The following is a 21,727-nucleotide window of genomic DNA, read 5'->3' as shown; positions in this document are numbered from 1 at the left end:
GAGCTGGGTTTGGATCCTCAGGACCCACATTAAAAATCCAAGCATAAGTGGATCTCATCTTACTGGCCACCAGCCTAACTGCCCAGCTCCAAGTACCAAGAGACTCTGACTTAAGAATAAGACTATAACCCAAAGGCAGACAGCTTCTGAGGAAGACAGGAGGCTGACCTCTGACCTCCATGCACTCATGCATATGCATGCCCAGCTGCCCGCATGCACAGACCCACTTGCATGCACATGTACAAATTTTGATTTTTTTTTTTTTTTTTTGGTTTTTCGAGACAGGGTTTCTCTGTGGTTTTTGGAGCCTGTCCTGGAACTAGCTCTTGTAGACCAGGCTGGCCTCGAACTCACAGAGATCCGCCTGCCTCTGCCTCCCAAGTGCTGGGATTAAAGGCGTGCACCACCACCGCCCGCACATGTACAAATTTTAAGACATGAAAACTTTCAGAAAGTTTGAGACTAGTAGTTAATCTTTAAGTAGTAAAGATCACAGGAGCTGGGAGGTCAGGTGTCTTGACCGCCCCTCTTCTCCAGCACTCCCACTCTCTAAGTTCTCTCTCTCCTGCCTGCTCTACATACAACCAGGCATCGCAAGGAAGACTCTTCCGTGTCTCATCCGCAAACCTCATCTCTGAATAAATGCTCTGGTTCCTCACACGGCTCCTGTCACCGGTCCACCTACTGTTGCGAGGGTTTTCTCCAAGGAGGGGCAGGAGCAAGCCATCTAGCCAACGCTAGCCAGGACTCTGAGAATCCAGTTCTACGTCCTTCCCTATAACGAGCAAACCCATAGCTGGCTTCCTCCACTGGACCCAGGCTTCCTTACCACTGTGCACCCATTGTAGAGGTTATGTTGGTCCTTGTGGGCGTGGGCACAGAAGTCCATGCAGGCTGTGACCCCTGAGAAGGGTCGCCCTTCCTTCAGCCCCAGACGGCAGTCGATTGCCACTTCCTCATTGGTCACCTGTGTGAAGGCCAAGAACAGTGTGATGCTGTACCTGGGATCTAGGTCTTAGAGAAAAGCAGGTTAAGGTTCACAGCTGCCTTGCGATTCTGGGCCATGAGAGGAAGCTTTTCCAGTTCAGACGCCCAGAACCTGAAGGAATCACTCTCTCCTAGGTTAGCTCAAGTGTGCTTGCCTAGGTGGAGAGGAACTCAAACCTCTGCCGAGGAAGCCAGGCCAGAGGTGCCAGGGGAGGACCAGGGAGGGGGATGGGGAGCTAGTGCAGGCTGTATAAACAAGGCATCATACGAAGCACACAATGGCTCTAGGAGACCGCTAGGCTGAGCTCTCCCGCTTTCCAGCTTCAGGGAACCTGAGTATGTGACAAAGGTCCAGGCTCCGGTACCTGATTCTGATAGGCCTGGGGGGCAAGCCGCTTGTACAGGGGAGCAACTTCAGTGGCCAAGTCCTGGAAGCTGTTCCGGAGCACTTCCTCCTGCAGAGAGAACAGGTAGGTTCATTCAAGGCTGCCCTACCTGGCAAACTTCCTGCCAGGAATGAGCACCACCAGAATCACTGCTGGGCAGTACCGGGCAGGCAGGAAGCCAAGAGCCCGCAGAGATTCAGAGTATGTCTCTGCTGCGTCCATTTTAAAGCTGCGGATACCGAGGTTCACTGTGGGAAGGTGCAGTCACGCTTACGGCCCTGCTACTGTCAGTCACATGCAGCTCAATGAGCCTGACACAAGACACAGGCCCTTGCTCTCGGAGCTGAATCCTGCGGGTTACAGGGTGGATGCTTGTCCCCATCTCAGAGGGAAGGGAAGGGGAAATGACAGGACTATGCTAGGGACGCACAGCTGGCCTGGCCCACACACAGCCTGTCACCAGCGAGGTGTCAGACAAACAAATCCAAAGATCTGGCTGCTACAGTCTTCTGAAATGCAAGTTAGTGATGACCTGGGTCCCTCAGTGGCTCCAGGTGGTTCCTGTACTAGACAGAAAAATGTCTGCAGTATCAAAGAAGGTCCACAGGACGACTGCTTGTACCAAGTAGTGATCGCTCTCTTATGTGAAGCAGCTGGCATCTCTGTCGCCTCTCTGGCCTTTAGCCATCGGGGCTCGCAGGGAAGCGAGGCCACGAGCATGAACATGGAGCACGTATGAAGGAAGCGCAGGCAAGCACACAGCAGAGTAGCTGACAGCAGGGCTCTGTCGTCAGTCAGTGCAACCAATGTGGTACTGCATGGCCGGCTCTGGCTGCTGTCCGGATGCTGCCACCAGCACAGCGAGGCCAAAGGAACATCGCGTCAAGGTGAGGCTCACGAGCTGGGGAAGCACTGGCCTGGGGAGGAACCCCACCTCCTTCACCATGAACCACACGTGGGTCTGAACAAGTCACTCTCCTGTCTGTGAAGCCAAGTAACACTGCCAGGGCAAACGGGTGGTCCTGGGATAACTGGGATGTGTGCGAACCCAGTACACAAGTGCTCAGGGCATGGTGATGACTGACTGGGGATGATCTGTGGAGAAACTAAGCCATTATCTTTTTATTCCTGACAAGTCATAGGCCCTGGAGCTCTTTAATCTACTGAAGCAGCCACATTTGCCCCTTCAGAAGAAGGGGGTCTTAGCTTACCAAGAGCTATCAAATTAGAGTCTATTTTAATTTTACAAAATTATCTAAAAGTTTTGGGGGAGGGCAAGGCAGTGGTGGCGTACACCTTTAATTGAGAGGCAGAGGCAGGAGGATCTCTGTGAATTCGAGTCGAGGCCAGCCTGGTCTACAAGAGCTAGTTCCAGGACAGGCTCCAAAGCTACAGAGAAACCCTGTCTCAAAAAACAAAACAAACTAACAAACAAAAAAACCAAAACAAACAAACAAACGTTTTTGGGGAAAAGGTTCTGAATTTGGAAAAAAAAGATTTATATGTGTGTGTGTTTATGGCATGGGTATGTAGGCGCTTGCAGAAACCAGAAGAAGGTGTTTTGTCCCCTGGAGTTGGAGTTCAGACACGGATTCAGGACATTTGGAAGAGTATCTGCATGGCACTCTCTTAACCGCCTCTCTAATCCCTCAAAGTGGTTCATTTTACATATAAAGAACAAAGCCAGGAAGATGTGTACATGGGCTATGAAGCACAGAAGAGGTGCCCAGTGGGTGCCCCTGTCCTCAGGGGAGTGGGAGGTCCTTCTGGCACTAGGATCTTCAAGCTCTGGAAGTCCAAGACTGGCATAGGATGCCTGCCTGTACTCTAACAGAGGGGCCAGTGCCCTGACTCCTCCCACAGGAGCACAAGTGGAAGGGAGGGGAGCAGAGGTGAAAAGACAGTGTGCTCCTTCTGAGACCACCTCTTGCTATGGCCACGGCAGCATGGAGCACAGAAAATAAGGCAGTGGAGAGATGGCCTCAGCTGACACTCAGTCATCTTCTGCCCTTGGTGGAAGCTGCAGTAAAGACCCAGAGGCCCTTGTTCTGTTGTGATGGGGATAAGTGAACAGGGTGAGAAGTCATAGAGAGGTCCTCATTATAACTGAGACTGTATATGTGGGCTACCATCCAGTGCACCAGGATAGGCCCCTAGCACAGAAACAAGAAGGGCCTAGATATGGGGCTGGGGGTTGATTTAGCTCAGTGGTAGAGTTCTTGCCTAGAAAACGCAAGGCCCTGGGTTAGGTTCTCAGCTCCGGGGGAAAAAAAAAGAAGACAAAATAACAAATAAGGGTCTAGAAGTCTGTATGATGCCAAAAATGTCTGCTCAGCCCAGTGGAGGATGGGATACCTCACCAAGCCCAATAATGAGTCAGAGTCATCCACAAAGAGGAAGGTCCTCCTTCCTCCTATAATCCCTACATCCCAAAAATGTCCCACGAAGAAATGGCCAGATCACATTCAGATGAAAGATCTGCATTTTTGTCAGAAGTATTCTTCAAAGCTGCTGCTAAATGGCAAGAATCTGAGGAGCCATAGCTGGAAGTCCTGTTTTCATATGACCTGAAAACAAACTTTCCCAGCAGGTAAGGCTGCTGAGAAATCCCAAGCAAGGAAACATTTCTGCCCATCTGCACTACGGCATGTCAGTTCCAGCTCTGCAGAGCTGGTGAGGGTGCAGGGGTGAGGGTGAGGGGGGCCTGCTCTGTGCCCAGCACGGCTTTCCTCACCTCCTTGGGATTGTCCCCTGTGAGGCGGAACTTGCGTGGCGTCTTGCTCCGAGCGTATTTGCAGCCATTGAAGTACATGCTCCAGGAACAACCGAAGGAGAAGGAGGCACCACAGGTGTTGGGGTCTTTGCCTTGGCAAGCGCAGGTCCGGCTGCAACACACAAGACAGGCCAGGCATACAAATGTGATCTCTCTTTAGTGGCACGGCCCTGCCTCCGCAGAGGCCTGGTATCCACCAGCCTCGATGACAAGGACTCCTCTTTCCACCTCACAACTCTTCCAAGTTTCCCAACACAGGTTATTCTCTGAACACTCATGCTCGGTGAAATGTCTGTTCAGAAGGTCACGTGATGCTGAGTCTACCAGTGACATTCTTGCAGAGGCAAACTTAAAGGGACAGGAAAGACACATGGTTGTTGAGGGCTGGGGGAAGGGTTGTGGGTAAAGACCACAGGAGTCACGTGTGCTTGCACATGTAGACACATGTGTATGTGTGGGCATTCTCTCCTACCGTTCCTGGGAATGAACTCAGACTGTCAGGCTTGACAATTGCCTAACCCACCGAGCCATCTCAGGGACCCCTACTGTTACCCCTGACTGGGCTATGTGACTATGGATAGTTACTAAAATTCTCCAAACTGCTGGGGGCAATGGAGCACAACTTTAATCCCAGTACTCCCGAGGCAGAGGCAGGCGGGTCTCCCTGAGTTCAGTGCTAGCCTAGTCTACGCAGTTAGTTCCAGGCCCGCCAAGGATATAATAGCAAGACCTTGTCTCATCAAAAATAAAACAAAACCCTCCAAACTATATACCTTAAGAATAACTTTACTGAAACTAAATACATCCCAATGAAAGGACAGGAAAACCCAATGGAGATAGGTTACTGCTGATCTGGGGCCAGAGCCCAGGGCTATCCAGCATCCCAGTACCCGCTACCCAGGACCCTGTGGTCCCATCATCCACCCACTGCCACTCCAACACATACTCATCATTGAGGCCACATCTCCGGCTGGTAGGGTTCCCATACTTCCGGAGGGTATCGGTGAGCTCCTGGTAGAGGGTGTCTCCAAGGCTGCGAGGGATGCCCTCCCAGGCCAGGATCAAGATGATAATCACGGCGTTCTGACAATGGTGGCCTGCCCGATGCCGCACCAGGCACAGCAGCTTCTCCTCCAGTGTGTGTCTTCGGATCACCTGCAGAGATACTGGACTGAGCTTTATCCTGCATCAGCCACGCAGCTCTGCATGGTATGTGCCCCTCACTACCCCACAGACCTGGAGCTGTGGGTCTTGAGGTTAGTACCATTCAGGAAGAAGACACACAAAATTTTAAAACAGAAAAATAGAAACTAATTATGATAAAGTCTAAGACATTTGTGACCGCTGGGTGGTGGCGGCACATGCTTTGAATCCCAGCACTTAGATCTCTGAGTTCGAGGCCAGCCTGGTCTCAGAGTGAGTTCCAGGACAGCCAGGGCTACACAGACACAGTCTCAAAAATCCAAAAGACATTAGTGACCAGCACAAACTTAAAAGTAAAAATAAATGAACCTGTGAGCCAGAAATACAGTGAAGAGTTGTATGATGGTCCAGAGCGTTTGCAGAGAACGCACTGCGCATCTCTGTGTGTTTACACTCGGGGTATAACACTAGGGAAAACAGTCTGAACTTCCTCAAAAAGCTATGTATGGTATCAACGTACAACCCACAGTTCTGTGGGTGTGAAGGTCAGGGAAGGACGCGGCCTGCAGACAGATGCAGTCATACCTGCCACTGGCGCTGTGCAGGTTACACGGAAATGAGTGGCGGGGTAGGCAGCACCAACAAGGAGAAGGGCCTGATACACAGTTGGGGCTTAGTGGGCTCTGTTCATTGAAAGCTGGGAAGTCTAGCTCTCCTTGACCACACAGGGAACCTCACCCTAGGGCAGCCAGCTTTTCCGGTTTGTAAGAAAATGTGAAAATGAAGAGTTTTACATAGCCTGTGCCATACTTCCTTTGAGACAGGATCTTACTATGTAGTCCTGGCAGGTCCTGAACTTACTATGTAGACCATGCTGGCCTTGAAAACACAGAGCTCTGTCTGTCTCCCAGGCACTGGGATTGAAGGTGTGCACCATTGTACCTTGTACATTATACACTGATGTGTGTGTACTCGTGAGTTTATGTGAACCACGTGAGCACAGAGCCGCCAGAGGCCAAAAATGGCCCTGGATCCCGTCTAACTACAGTGAAAGTCCTAACCTCTGAGCCATCTCAACAGCCCTCAAACTCCCTTTCAAAGTCACTTTGTTACTATGATAATTATGCATAGTATAAAATCTACCATGTTCAGCGTACATTTTAGTGGCTCTCAGCTCATTCAGCATGCTGCATGGCTACCCTTTCCTCTAGGACTTCTACTCCCAATAAAGCTAAGACTTCATTCATGAAACGGCAACGTACCAACTCTTCCCTTCTGATGCGCCTCTACCCGATATCATCCTTCTACTTTTTTTTAATTAAAAAAAAATGTAAACATTTAGTGTGTCTGTGCATGCCCTTCTAGGTCAGAGGATAACCTTTAGGAGCCAGCTCTCTCCTGTCACCCAGTAAGATCTAGGGACAGAATTCACATCGCAAGGCTTATGTTCAAAAGCCTTTACCCACTGAGCCACCTTGCCAACCTCACGATCTGACTTTTATTTTTGGTTGTACTGAAAATTGTACCTAAGGCGTGTGCATCCGAGGCAAGCACTCTATTTCTGAGCTATATTCCCAGGTTTCAGCATGGACTTTCTGCCTGTGTAACCCGACTCTGAAGTACCTCATACATGTAGAATCATACGCCATCTATCCTTTGACACTAGCACTTCTCAGTTCCTGCAAACCTGACAGAATATTTTGCATGCTAAATGACATGCAACCTGGATCATGAGGTCAGGGTCTAAGGCAGGGTCCTAATGACGTCATCCCCCACTTCCCTGCAACAATCAACTATCACTTATTAAACTGTGTCTTGGAGTTCAGGAGCACACAAACAAGGTAATGGGCCGAATGTTCCTTCAGGACTCCTCATGTGGTTGCCTGGGTCCTGGCAGCCCATGAGAGGCCCACTGTGGGCACTGACATGTATCTGGAGGAAGTTGATATGACAGTTGTCCCCGAACCAGGGTAAAATCCAGGCATATGATGTCACTTTCCAGGTGAGTTCTCTGAAGAGGTAGGCAGCACCCTACCACATCAGACCTTTACCTGAAGGGTTACCTCCCCTGGGGGTGGAGGCAACATGCTTCACACTTCCTAAGAAGCACCAGGTTCTTTCGCTGTGAAAAGTCCTACAATAACGCCTAGGAAATGCTGAAGACAAGTATGTGGTAATTTAAGTCCAGACAGCTGTTATTTTCACTAAATGCAGAGATGCAGAGGCAGGGAGTCCCAGAGAAAAGAAGGCTGAGTGTGCAGGCGACACCCAACTCAGCCGCATGGACATTCCTGCGGCCTTCCTGCCTTTGCATGTGGGCCCTCCTCACCGGAAGTGCTTCGACTCACTCCTTGCGCTGTGTTCCACACAGACCAGCTACCTAGAGGCCAGCTTATTCTAAGCCAGCTCGGCAACACAGATACCCATGATTTCAAGAGCCATGAGAGCGCCAGAAGGACAAGGCTGAGTGAACTGGGGACTGTGTCAGTGACATTCTCCCTGACAAGAAGCCCAGGAGGAAGCAAGCTCCATCTTAACACTATCGAGAGGCCTTGTCTTGTCCCTCAGCTTGGCTTACACAGGTGAGCCTTCCCTGGCTCCCAGGTAGGAGACAAGAGTACCAGCCACTTAGACACACAGAAAAGAAGAACCAAACAAAATCCCCGGGGCAGGGTAATGGGCGGGATCCAATAATGGGCTAGGTCAGCAACATCACCAGCTCCTGCCTTCCTGTATCCACAGCCCTTTCCCAGAGGTCACACACAGTTCCTGACAGCACAAGGTGCCTGGTGCTGGCATAGAAGTAGGACAAAGACAATCAGCTCCTATTGAGGGTCATTGGTTCCAGGGCCCCATGGTGGTAAATATGTTTACTTCCTACTCACAGGCCCTGCACGGGCCATGCGGGCCCAGGGGACAAGAAACACCCAGGTACAGCTCAGCTGTGGGATACACTCACCCACTTGGCAATGGGACAACCTCGAGAGCTCTTCCCCTCCTTCCCTGTGTAGATGACCTTCTCGATCCGGATAGCTTTCCCCTTTTCTCCATACCTAGAGAGGAGACAGAAGCCACATCAGCACGGTAAATATGCAGAGAGCACGCAACTTAAGAGGCTGGGCCGCAGGGTGCTTTAGCCCAGGATTCTGGCTACTGTGCGGGCAGAGAAAAGGCAGCAACTGGCCACGGTGTACCCAGGTTCCCAGGCCTGGTTTACACGCCACTCCTTTTCTCTTGTCCAACCTGTCTGTCTCTGACCTGACAGAAGGACAGTTAGTGCCCACTCCTTCTGATCTTGAACCCACAGGCGTTTGCACCCAGCACTACAGTCAAGGTCTCCTGAGTTAACTATTTATAAACTCAATATACAAATAATGAAAGTGTGTTTGTTAGGGGTGCTTATTGGTCTCTTATAGGTCCCCCCCCCCCCCCGCTAACCTCTGAATACAAGGATGCTGGGAGAGCAACCCTGCCAAACACAAATGCTGGCATACAGTAAACAAGGTCTCCCTCTAGTCCCCTGTATGTGCCTACTTCCTGGGACAACTATAGGGGCAAGGCTGGTTCAAATACAGACTGATGGTCAGGCAGCCACTCTCTCGCTATATGACTGTAGCCACATTACTGAGCTTGGCAGGCCTCAAGTCTTCTCATATGTAAACTGGATGTTAAGATAGCTCTACCTCCCAGGCTTGATAATGTATATCAAGAATCTTAGCATGAGGGAAGAATTCAGTAAACCTCTTTAACATAAAAGTCATCTTCTTTTTTACTAGCTCTTCAATATCCTCTGGTGTGGGAGGTCCTTCTGTCTGTGTGTTGCTTTTATTGGTTAATGAATAAAGAACTGGCTTGGCCTATAGCATGGGAGGAGAGGGCGGAGTAGGAGAGACGCCATGGAGCCGCTGCTGGGGATAGATGTGCTGAAACTTTGCTGGTAGGACATGACCTTGTGGTGATATACAGATTAATAGAACGGGTTAAATTAATATAAGAGTTAGCCAATAAGAAGATGGAGCTAGTGGGCCAAGCTGTGATTTAATTAATACAGTTTCTGTATGATTATTTCGAGTCCAAGCTAGCCGGGTGGCTGGAACCAAGAAGTTCCCTCCTCCAACAGTCCTCTGCAGACAAGGATCCCTTGCGATTTTGGCCTGTATACTCTTCCGGTCTGTCTGTACTAACAGATCTCCTGACATGCTAGGGCATCTTTGCTCATTCTGGACTTAACTGAGAGTGTTTCCAGCCATCTCTCTGTATGAAGGTGGCTGGAGTTGAGACAAAGATGTCCTTCCTTTGAAGGGTACACTGAGGAAGTCCCTTTAGGATTGAGGGCCTTTTGCTTGGCATCAATTAACTTAGCAAATGAATTTTTAACACCTAGAAAGACAGATGACTAAAGCATTTTCTCTCTTTAATCAATTAACATGGTATTTTTTAAAGGATTGGTTTATTCTATGTGTGTGTTTGTATGAGTGTGCACACCTGTGAGAATATGGAGTCAGAGGGCATCAGATCCCTTGCGGCTGGAATTATAGGCATTTGCAAGATGTCTGGCTTGCTCTGTAGATGCTGACACCCAGACTCTGGTCCTTGGGATTGCAGAGCAAGCACTCTGCTAAGCCATCCTCTGGCACCGACATGGGAGGCTTTTTAAACAGACTTTAAAAATACAAGTAAAGTCCTTGTATTCTGTAGTGAGTTCCATTTGATCATGACATTTAATAACCTAATGCTATCCCAATGACTGCAGCTTTAAGACACCCCATTCTTCATCTCATCTGCTCCACTGTGATGAATCACTGTACCCCAGGACCCAGTGCACAAGGGCATTGGTCTTGCATGCAGCTCAGTGGTGCAAAGGTTGGCATGATAAGTTCCCGCTAATCTATAATTCTCTAATACCTATGTCTATCTTGCCTTTAATGAATGTCTTGTGGAAAAATCAGTGGTCAAAGTGCTTTTCCTACTCTGTACTGATGGTTTTCTTTCTTTCCTTCTTTTTCTTTCTATTTTTCTTTCCTCCCCCCCCCCTTCCTTTCTTTCTTCCTTCCAAGACAGAGTCTCACTATGTAGCCTAGGCTGGTCTAGGAACTCACAGTCCTCATGACCTTAGATGCCTAAGAGCTGGGGTTAGAGGCATGCACCATGTTCTGCCAATACTTAGATGTCTCAAAAGTCTCTTTGTTGCATTTCCCCCATGGAAAAAGAAACAGAGTTTCCTTTCAAACACTGAACTAAGTTGTCTATCTCACTCAGATCTTAGGGGAGGGTGAGAAGTGCTTCTGACCACATTAACGGGAGAGGGCTGCCAGTGCCTTATAGGAAGGGCTTGCAGACACCACTCAGCACCACTGTAGCGGGACCTGACAGCACCGCCTTTGTTTGGTGCCTGGACAGGTCTCGGCTCAGCAGGCTTATCAGGACACGGCCCCCAAGGGCAGGCCTGGGACCCAGGTTTGTCTAGGGATCCCTGTCAGGAGACCAGCATAAGACTGCCACAGCACTCTCAGCAAGAGGGACTATCATATTCCCCATAGACGGGTGAGCTGAGGACACCAGTGCTGGCACTGGCGCTGGCTTCCTGACCAGCTCCTTCCCCACCATCACTGTCGCTGTGAGAAAGCACCTCAAAGTTTTCACTAGAGACAAAAAAGGGTGTGTGTGGGGGGGGATGACTAAGTTGACTAACCAAGCTAAACTTTCTTGTTCCTTTTTTTTTTTTAAAGAAAAAAAGCCAAGTGGTAGTAGCACATGCCTTTAATTTCAGTATTCGGGAGGCAGAAGCAGGTGGATCTCCAAGGCCAGCCTGGTCCACAAAGCAAGTTCCAGGACTGTCAGAGCTGTTACACAGAGAAACCTTGTCGAAAAAACCAAACCAAACAAAACAAAACAAAAAAAAGGATCATAAAAGGGCTGGAGAGATGGCTCAGTGGTTAAGAACACTGACTGGTCTTCCAAAGAACCCAGGTCCAATTCCCAGCATCCATACGGCAGCTCACAACCTTAAGTCTAGTTCCAGGGCACCCGATGGACACTCTCATACAGACATACATGCAGGGAAAACACCAATACATACACATTAAGACTTTTTTTTTTAATTTAAAAACATTTGGGGGAAGGGAGTGTGCCATGGTGTATGTGTGGAGGTCAGAGGATAACTTGTGGGAGTCAGTTTCTCTTTCACCCTGAGGGTTTTCAGATTACACTCAGGTTTGACAGCAAAGGCCTTTACCTACTGAGCCATCTTGCTGGCCCCTTTTCCTCTCAGAACAGAACTTGATTACTGATTTCTGCTTTGGTTCTTTCTCTTTAAATATCTTACTTCCTGGCTTATCATGAAGAGTGTAAGAGTGTAAATTACCAGGCTCTAAGTGAGTCTGCAAGGTCCAGCTAAAGCATCAGCAAGAACAACTAACAACTTGGCCTATGGCTCTTGAAGGGTGGTGGTTCCAGGCTCATCAACAGTGGTCTCTCTGGGAGGGAGGGAGGGAGGGAGGGAGGGAGGGAGGGAGGGAGGGAGGGAGGGACGGAGGGAGGGGAGGGAGGGGAGGGAGGGGAGGGAGGGAGGGAGGGAGGGGAGGGAGGGGAGGGAGGGAGGGAGGGGAGGGAGGGGAGGGAGGGAGATAGGTAGGTAGGTAGGTAAGTAGGTTCTGGGGTGGGCCCAGTGTCCTGCATTCACAAGCCCTCAGCAGCTTTGGATTCCTGTTCGAATTTGAGACGCATCAAAGCTGGACTTCCCCAGGGTTTGCTCAAGCACACTAATGAGATCAGTCCTCCCAAGCTCAGAGGACCTGTGAGCAGTGCAGGCGCTGCAGTGCTGGGCTGCAGAGGACCTTTTCTTGATAGAACTCAAGGCTCTTGGTAGTGGGCCATCTACAGTTTGAAGCTTGACTACTGATTCCAATTATCTACTAACACCAGGACCTGGGTATCCAGTAAGTATGATGCCCATAAATCCACTGGACATTTTAGAATTTGCTTTCAACTCCACCTCTCCTTCAGTTTTGTGCCTTATAAATAGCTAAAACACCAAGGTCTTCTTGATGTCAGTATATGCTCCCTCCCTGACTTTGGCCAAGCCCTGACAAAGCAGTCATACTACTAAGAAAAAGTGAAGAAAGAGGTCCAAAGTCAGCTGGGAGAAGCCACAAACTTGACACCCTCGTAAGAAATTCACCATTCATCCACTTCCCTCCTTGTTCCAGAATGAGAAGACATCTATAAGACAAACTCAATGAAGACAGGGAAAGATGAGCTGCTGTACAAAATGTCGTCACAGGTTTTGTGCTGTTTTTAAGAGCTGAGCCTGGAAGAATTTATCATATGAGAAAAAAGGCATTAATAGCATCTCATAGGATTATGTCATCAAGATTCACGGGAGGCCTAAGCAGACTCCCACCACCGAAGATAAGCCCTCACCTTCCTCCCAGGGTGGTGTGAGTGAATCGGGCTCTCAGCTCACAGGCAGGCAATATGAAGATGGAGGCACAACCTGCTCCATGACTCATGGAGCCCTTATAGTGAAACAAGCCAGGTGCAGAGGAAAATACAAGCATCCCAGCTCTCCCAGGGTTCCTCCCTAAGATGGCTTTCTGAAGAATCTATAGCTGGCTGTTATTTTTAAAGCAGGGAAGCAAAAAGGACAATCTTAACACTATCACTTCCTTCAGAGTCACGCTGCTATGATTAAAATTACTTAGACTTAGCTGTCTGGAAATCTTATAAGATTACTGACATTCCCCTCCCCCCAAAGGAGTACAACCAAACAGCTAAGACTGACACCACACACTCTCCCGACTCAGACTCGAACAAAGACCTGCAACCCCTTACCAAAGCCACCAGCCAGGTCTAGAGTAGCGGACCAGACCCCAACGCCCGAGAGGCGGAGGCGGGAGGGCTAGGACACCAAGGACAGGTCCAGATACACAGAAAGTTTAAGGTCTGCCTGGGATGCCCCAAACGCTGCCTCAAACAAACAAATAAAAACCAAAACAACAATAAAAAACTACCACCACCACCAACAAAAAGTCATTGTCCAAATGTGGCCTGGTGTAGTCTGCCAGCTGTAGCAGGCACACATACAAACAGACATGGATCTAAGTCTCTTGTCCCGGGCTCAGGCGGGGCCCTTTAAATCAGGATTGCATGGGGTGGGGGTGGGGGGTCTCTGATCAAATGGGCTCCTCTGATGGCTATTTGGAATAGAAATGTTTCCAGATGGCACAGGAAATGATTACTGCACATCAGTGACCTCCACTGAGCTCCGCTTATGGCAGATTCTCCATCCCATTTCTCTGCTGCACTGACAGGCTTAGCTCAGCTCCCCTCGGCACAGAAGACCTGGCTTCCAGTCTTGTAAAAACTAAGACACTAAGCCTTCCACAAAACGGTGTGCATATGCATCAGCAAACGTAGGTCACCTTTACTTTTGCTTTATTTAAAGTTCTAATGATTGGTTTTGAAAGATCAGCGCGTGCTCACGTGCATGCGCACACACAGACACACACAGAGACACACACACACAGACACACACACACGGCAAAGACTGCCACCCTTTTCTGTACACTTGAAACCCACGCTTCAATTTTTATGCCAGCTCAGTGTATGTCCACAGCATTCCTACAGTGTGTCCCTGTGCCATCTCTGTTTTGTAGAAAAGAAACTGAGTCACACAACTGACCCAAGGGGACTCAGTAGTGGGATCAGGTGGGACACATTCAGCGACGGCATCCACACTCCTAGCTACAGAGCTCCACACACAGTCCTGTTATCTGCTGCGGCCTGTGCAGACGTTAAAGGCTCTTTGTGAGCAGGCACAGCGGTGCACGCTTTTAACCCCAGAACTCAGAAAGCAGAGGTAGATGGATCTCGAGTTTGAAGACAGCCTGGTCTACATAGCGGGTTCTAGGACAGCCTGGGTTACATAGAGAGATCCTGTCTTAAAACAACAACAAAACCCATAAATAAGTAAATAAAGTCTTTACATGAAAGAATAAAGAAAAGGGAGCTCCTGACTCCAGAAACAATGTGGCTGACACTGCGCAAGAGTCCAGTCACAATGCCTCTCTACCATAACAGACTGGGTCCCAAATTGTAAACTAGAATAAACCTTTCTTCTCCCCACCCCCCCAAAAAAGATAAGGAAAAAGGGGAGCTGCTAAGTGACCCCACAGCCCTTGAGTACTAATACAAACTCATGATGTCTTCAACTACTTAAAAGCATCAAAAATTAAAAATCCACAGATGTAACTCAACTCAGGGTTTTCATCTAAAGTGAACTAAAAACAAGCCACTTTTGTACCAACATGCACTCTGCCCCTGAGCACCCCAGAGTCTTTCAAGACCTCTTGGATAAATGTGCGCATGAAGCCAGAAAATTTCATACAGGAAAATTCAGGACAGACCTCATTTGTGAAGTAATTTTGGTGGGGGTGGGAAATCAAGGCAAGAAAAGTCAGCTGATTGGAACTTGAGCCCTAGGCACCCTTTGCAGGATGTCAGCAGCACAGGGAGCAGGGTAAGCAACGCTGTAGAAACGCTATCCAAGAAAATCAGGCTGCGGGAAACTAACTCCACAAACCTAACACCACACAGCTGTGTTTTCTCAGGAACAAGGGAAGAGGTCGGGACATATAAGGGCATATCTACAGATGGAATGAAACCTGGACAGGAAGTGAGAGTCCCACACTGAACCTGCCACCATCCAGATATGGGGCTTCTCCCTAGTGCACCTAGCACAACCCTACAGCCTCAGGTGCTTAGTATCCACATTCCACCCGATAGGCCCCATTCTCCCTGGATGTGGGCATCACTCACCGCTCCTCCATGAGTTCCCGGATAGAGGCTACTGTGGGGCCAGATCCCAGGTGAGTGTAATATGGGCCTTCATCTTTCTCCACTATTTGTTCTGCAGAAATACCAAGAGCAAGCATTATTGGGAGACAATTAAGGCAACACTAATTCAGAAAAAGGCAAACCACTAATAGGAAGTTTATAAGTATATTACAAACAGCATATAAACATGTAAAAACTGTGTTCAGTCCCTATCAGGAAATACACAATAAAATTAAATTCACAATAAAACATATCACCAAACGGGAAAACTTAGATATCTGATAAATTCAAGCATCGTCAAGACTGTGGTCTACCATCTGGAATTCAGCTTCCAATCAGCCAACAGAGCTGAGTTCTGTGCTACAGGACAGAGTGACTCTGCTTCTGCACACACACTCTGACCAGGAGTCCGCGAGCTGTGGCAGACACACTACAGAAGGGAACCAAATGCCAGGATCACGGCAGCAGTATCCCCAAACACAGTGCCCATCAACAGATGAAGAAATATATTAGATGTGGTATATCCAGATCCATCAGAAGAGCACTGCCCCAGGAAGGAGTAAGTTCTCTGCTGTAGCAATGGGATTGGATGCAGGACTTTAAGCACACTGCCGTGGTCTGAATAAAAATGGCTCCCATAGGCCCAAAGTGGAGGGGCACTATTAGGAGACGTGGCCTTGTCAGGGTAGGTGTGGCTTTGCTGGAAGACGTGTGTCACTAAAGCCTGCTGCCCGTGGATCCAGATACAGATCTCAGCTACCTCTCCAGCATCATGTCTGCCTGGACTCAGCCATGCTTCCCATCACAATGGACTAAATCTCTGAAATGTTAGATGTTTTCCTTCATAAGAACTGCCATGGTCGTGGTGTCTCTTCAAAGCAATAAAACCCTACAACACATACCACACAAAAACTCTATCATTATTATTCCCAGTGCCCTTAAAGAAAATTAAGACAGTGTTTTTTGAAGTTATTCTGGCTGAATTTGCAACTGAAATCCTCTTGTTTCAGGCTCCTGAGTAGGCAGCTTACAGGCAGTGCCTCCAGGCCAAGCAGAGGTGAAATTCTGGTACAGCTATCACATAGACCTTAGTAAAATACAGTAGACATGGTAGGTATCGGGATGCATGCCTGTAATCCCAGTATCTGAGAGATCAGGATTCAAGAGCAACCTCGGCTACACAGCAAATTCAAGGCTACCCCAGGCTATGAGAGACCCAGTCTCAAAAACAAACATCTAGAAGAGGCAAATTCACAAGCGAGGAGGTAAACCAGACGTCTAAAGTAGAGGTCATCGAGGGCCGAGAGGAATGGGAAGTGGGCAGTGTACGGGTCTGTTTAGCTGACAGTTCTGCAGACAGCGGGGAAGGCCGAGCAATGCAGCACATGTATCTAATGACCTCAACGACATGCATGTTGACACACGGGACAGGGTTTCTCTGTGCAGCCCTGGCTGTCCTGGAACTTGCACTGTACAACAGGCTGCCCTAGAACTCAGAGATCCATCTACCTCTACCTCCTGACTGTGGGATTAAATGTGGGGCCACCACAGCCAACTTTGTTAGATATATTTTACCATGGTTTAAAAAACAGAAATGGGGCTGGTGATCTGGGTCAGTGGGTAAAGGTACTTGTCATGCAAGCCTGGAGACTTGAATCCCTCCCCAGGACCCAAACAGTAGAAAGAAATAATTGATTCTTGCAAGTTCTGACCTTTGCAACCACACATTCCTCATCATAAAATGTAATAAAAATTTTAAAATAATATAGAAACGAAGGACTGGTACACCCTGGCATTTATGAGGCCTGAAAACACTGTAAAGGGAAAAGACGCCACATAGGCTCCACGGTGTATGAATCCATTCACGCAAACTGCCCCGCAGATCCACCTGTACCAGAAAGAGCGGCAGCTGCAAGGGAAACGATGAGGAGCAGCAGCTTAGCGGCACGGGGTTTCATTGGGGCGATGAAGATGTTAGAACTAGACAAGCGCTGGCCACACACTGTGCGCGTCCCTCACACTTCCTGTGACGTGGCTAATGTCAGGCATCCTAGAGGGAGTTTGTCTGCTGAAAGAAAATAAACTATTGACTCACGTAACTTTTTAAATGAGTTTAAATGAATTTTTCAAAGTGGAAGAGTCAGACTCCAAGAGCAATAATCACTTGGACAATGTCCTGAATGGCTACCGTAAGGCTAACAGTCGGGTAAGCTGTAACTGGGAGCCAGACACACTGTACGTTGTTAAGTTTGGCTCCTGTTAGTGGGGACAACTACTCACAATGGAACAGGAAACTGGTGGAAGCCCACTGAGGAGGGCTTAGGAGACTGGCGAGTAGTGTACCAACAATAATCTCTAACTTTTAAATGTGCGTAACTACGACAACATGAGAGTACGTACAGATGCACGAAATTAATAAAATTACAAAGAAACAAAATTTGTTGTCTTTTAAACAAGTAAGAGCTGGGGTCTGTGAGACGGAGCTCAGTGGTTAAGGCACTTGCCATCAAGCTGGATGACCTGAGTTTGATCCCTGGAACCCATGGGGTCAAAGAAAAGAACCAACTCCAAACACACAGACACACACACATGCTAAACACATAAAAATTTTAGAATAAAACCATGCTGCAAGTCATCATTTTGTGATCTAATTCCATAAAAAATTCTGGTCACATGCACCAAAACAAATGTGAAAGGATTTCACAGTATTATGAGCAACAGTTAAAACTGGGAGCAATACACAAGGGTGGAAAATCTGTGCGCAGCAGAACACGCTGAAGTGCAAACCCCAGTGTGATGGCACTAGGAAGAGAGTTTCCAAAGAAGTAATTAGGCCATGGAAGCGGAGCCCTGGGGCTAGGGAGAGGATCAGAGTTCAGCTACTACCACCCATACGAGCAGCACTGCCTCTAACTCTAGCCAGGGGGTATAAGCATGCATGTGTGTTCACGTTCTGGTTCTTTCTCTCTCTCAGTGCACAATTCTTACGAGAGACGGAGTCTGGGGAGGAGCCCGTGGGTAAAGCGCTTGCTGTGCAAACATGAGTTGGGAGCTCAGATCTCCAGCAACCACTAAGAAGCTGGGCACGGCCACTTCCCCAATTTAGGGAAGTGGGACCATGTGTGTGTGTGCAAACAAACAAAAAAGCGGATCTTTTGTGTTCATCAGCCTAGCCACACTGATGACCTCCATAGACACTGAAGACATTGACTCAGAAAAGCGGAAATGACCAAGAAGTTACTGGATGTTAACTTCTGTACTCCACACAAGTGCGTGCGCGCGCACGCGCGCACACACACACACACACACACACACACGACCCAGAAATCTTAATTCTGCTTGTTCCCTGCTCTGGACCAAGTGAGGGCACATCAGGGAAGAGCTCGTATCCCAGCTAGAAAAGGAGCTCTCACCAGTTACAGGGCCTCTGTGCATCTCAGCCTTAGACTCTCCAGCTGCCAAACTGAGGATGCTGGTTTAAGCTGTCCCCTGTGTGGCATCTGTGTTGTAACAGCACACACTGACTAACACATGCTCACAGGCCAGCAACTGTAGAAAGGATGACTCTACCAGTCACAGCTGGGGTGAGTCAGAAGCGCACCTGCAATCGTAGCGTCACGGCCAGCGCACTACCACAAGACCACAACGAGAGACTGAAGCCAAACCCTGAACCAGTGGAACTAGACTACTCCATTTAAACATTCAAAGATAGGCACCACTAAACCATGCTGCTTATAAAACCACCCAGAAGTGGTAAAATGAGACAGGACACTTAATGAATTCCAACATCCGAAAACACCATTTTCAAGCTGGGCCTTGGTAGCACACACCTTTTATCCCAGCACCCTGGAGGCAGTGGTAGACAGATCTGAGTTCAAGGCCAACCTGGTCTACAGAGTGAGTTCCAGGACAGCCAGGGCTACACAGAAAAATCTTGTCTCAAAAAACCAAAAGAAAAAAAGAAAAGAAAAGAAAATGCCATTTTCAAGAGAAAAGGCAGTGACGTGGACATTCGTTTGATAAATTTTCACGGAACTTTAAATGAAGATTTGTAAGCTGTCTTATGTCAAGAATTCATAACTTTATAATGTAAAAACAAAAAACGTTAAAAGCCTAAGAGGCTGGAGAGATGGCTCAGCAGTTAAAAGCACTTGCTGCTCTTCCCGAGGGCCTAAGTTCAGTTCCCAATACCCACATGGTGGCTCATAACCATCTGTAACATAACATATACATCTGTACAGACATAAGCATAAATGTATACATGGGTCATTCCCAACACGTTGACTTCAGTCTTATCCCCCATTCTTGTTTTAAAGAGCTGTTAGCTATGCCTGAGTGCAGCCGAGCAGCTGCTCACTGACAGCTCTCTAGCCTAGAACGGTTGTCTGTCCTCAAAGCACGTTTCTCCTACGCTAAAGCATCCTTCCCATGCCACCAGGTACATTCCCCACACAGAAGTCTACTCAAGGCTGACAGAAGACAGAACATAATGTCAACAAGAATCCACTTCACCCCCTACACCACACCCCAGCCTCTAGCCACACAACTGCACTGCCCCTGAGTCCTTAAGTGTATTCTCATGAACCACAATGCCTTCATTTCTTTTAAATGTATTATATACATACATGGGCATGCACTCACCTGCATGTGCATGTGTGGATGACAAGTATAATGGTCTATTATTTGTTTTAATAAATAAACCTTGCCTGAAGATCAGAGGGCAAAGCAGTCATACTAGAAGCCATACAGGTCAGGGAGTGGGGGCACACACCTTTAACCCCAGGACTTGGGAGACAGAAGCAGATGGATCCATTAGTTCAAGGCCACCCTGGGCTACACAAGATTGACTCTGTCTAAAAGAGAAACAGAGCTCATAGAAAGGTGATCCCAGCACTTGGGATCATATGCCTTTAATCCCAGCAGTAGGTAGGTGGAGACAGGAGTGACATGGCTTGGCAGAGAGAGGAAGGGGGAAGACACAGGAATTCAGTTGAGTGTGGAGTCAGGATTCATGGAGACAGGATCTCTCCATTTTTCGTCTGTGGTAGAGGTAAGAGCCAGGGGCTGGCTGCTTTGCTTTTCTGATCTTCAGGTTGAACCCCAATATCTGTCTCTGGGTTTTTATTAATTGTGCTACATTTGGTGCCCAACTTTTGGAGTACAAATTCACGAAAAAGTCGTTTGCCTGTGGCTTTTCAGCCACCAGCACAGGCCAGAGTAACACACGGCCAGAGTCACAGCCCTGCCAGCTGGTTTGTCCTTTTTTTGCCTCCTGGTGGGCTCTCCCGGAACCCCATTCTTCGGCTGCTGTTAAACTAGGTAGTGCCTTGGCTGGGCGGTGGTGGCGCACTTTAATCCCAGCACTCGGGAGGCAGAGACAGGAGGATCTCTGTGAGTTCGAGGCCAGCCTGGTCTACAAGAGCTAGTTCCAGGACAGGCTCTGTAGCTACAGAGAAACCCTGTCTTGAAAAACAAAACAAACAAACAAACAAAAATACTAGGTAGCACCTTGAAATCCAGTCAGGCTTTTACTGTTCAATGCAGCGGCAATAAGCCTCACATCTTCATCAACATCATCAGCAGATTTGGTAAGAAAATTGAAATTTCTTAAAAGGAGGAGTTAGTTAAAAGAGAGTTTTTTCCCACATTAAAAAATGGAAAACACCATTACATTGGTGGGATTTGTGTCTCTGTGATGATACACTGAACACTTTGAAAATGGAAGGATAACTAATTTAGATTTATGTAATGTCAACTGTAAACATTATCAGTTTTATCATTTTTGTTGTATCACTAAAAAGCTGGTTAACCCAAGTGCTAAAATACAGGATAGATCAAAGAGATGTTCAAATCAGGACAGAGGAATTGACAGGAGAACCAATTTCAGCATTGCATTACAAAAATAGAGAGGAACAGTCTAAGGTTGTCAAACAAACAACTAATAACCTTACAGGAACTGCCTGCAGAGCAACTGCTCAGGCTCTGTTACAGCTAACTGGGCTCTGATGCCAATGTTAGATTTCAGGCGATTCAAAGAGGCAATAGTCTCATATGGCATGCATTCGCCTTTTGTGAAGCAAATGTTAAACTTGTGGTCAGTTTGTAGAAGAATTATCCCTAAAGACTGGATAGAATTGGTTACAGGTGTTTTAGAGCCTGGTTCACGATTAGAATGGAGTACCTGGTTCAGAGAAGAGGCTAAGACTATTGATCAGAGTAAAGTTAGAGGTAGGGAAATCTCCCAAGATCAACTTCTTGGAGAAGGAGATTATGTTGCTATAGAAAGGCAAACTGTATATGATGACCACAGCCTGGATTTATGCCACGCAGTAGCAGCTGTGAATGCTTGGGACAGAATAGGAGAAAACAGGAAAGGAAATTGAGCCATTTAGTAAAGTTATACAGGACCCAAAGGAAGCCTTTATGTATTTCTTATAAAGACTGACATCAGCAGTAAAGAGAATGATACCAAACTCAGAAGCTAGACAAACTGAATCTCTGACTTTTTGAAAATGCTGATTTTCAATGCAAAAGGATAATTAGGCTGTTAAAGACAAGGTCAGCACCTCTGGAGGAATGGATCCAAGAAACAATTAATATT

At 47.8% G+C, this 21,727-nt stretch overlaps 1 protein-coding gene across 3 annotated transcripts in view; it reads right to left on the bottom strand.

Moving 5' to 3' along the window:
* Nucleotides 1-21,727, bottom strand: part of Tet3 (tet methylcytosine dioxygenase 3) — a 100,959-nt gene that overhangs the window by 10,615 nt on the left and 68,617 nt on the right. For all 3 annotated transcript variants that reach the window (XM_057767677.1, XM_057767685.1, XM_057767694.1), the window contains 6 exons: nt 15,109-15,199; nt 8,249-8,342; nt 5,093-5,301; nt 4,108-4,258; nt 1,353-1,442; nt 830-967 (listed from right to left, as the gene is read on the bottom strand). In XM_057767677.1, the coding sequence (XP_057623660.1) occupies nt 830-967; nt 1,353-1,442; nt 4,108-4,258; nt 5,093-5,301; nt 8,249-8,342; nt 15,109-15,199 (773 nt within the window). The remainder of the gene's footprint in view (nt 1-829; nt 968-1,352; nt 1,443-4,107; nt 4,259-5,092; nt 5,302-8,248; nt 8,343-15,108; nt 15,200-21,727) is intronic.

Source organism: Chionomys nivalis, chromosome 1 (assembly GCF_950005125.1).
Source record: "Chionomys nivalis chromosome 1, mChiNiv1.1, whole genome shotgun sequence".
Taxonomy (NCBI): Eukaryota; Metazoa; Chordata; class Mammalia; order Rodentia; family Cricetidae; genus Chionomys; species Chionomys nivalis.
The sequence above is the reverse complement of the archived record's forward strand: the minus strand, read 5'-3'. Positions and strand labels throughout refer to the sequence as shown.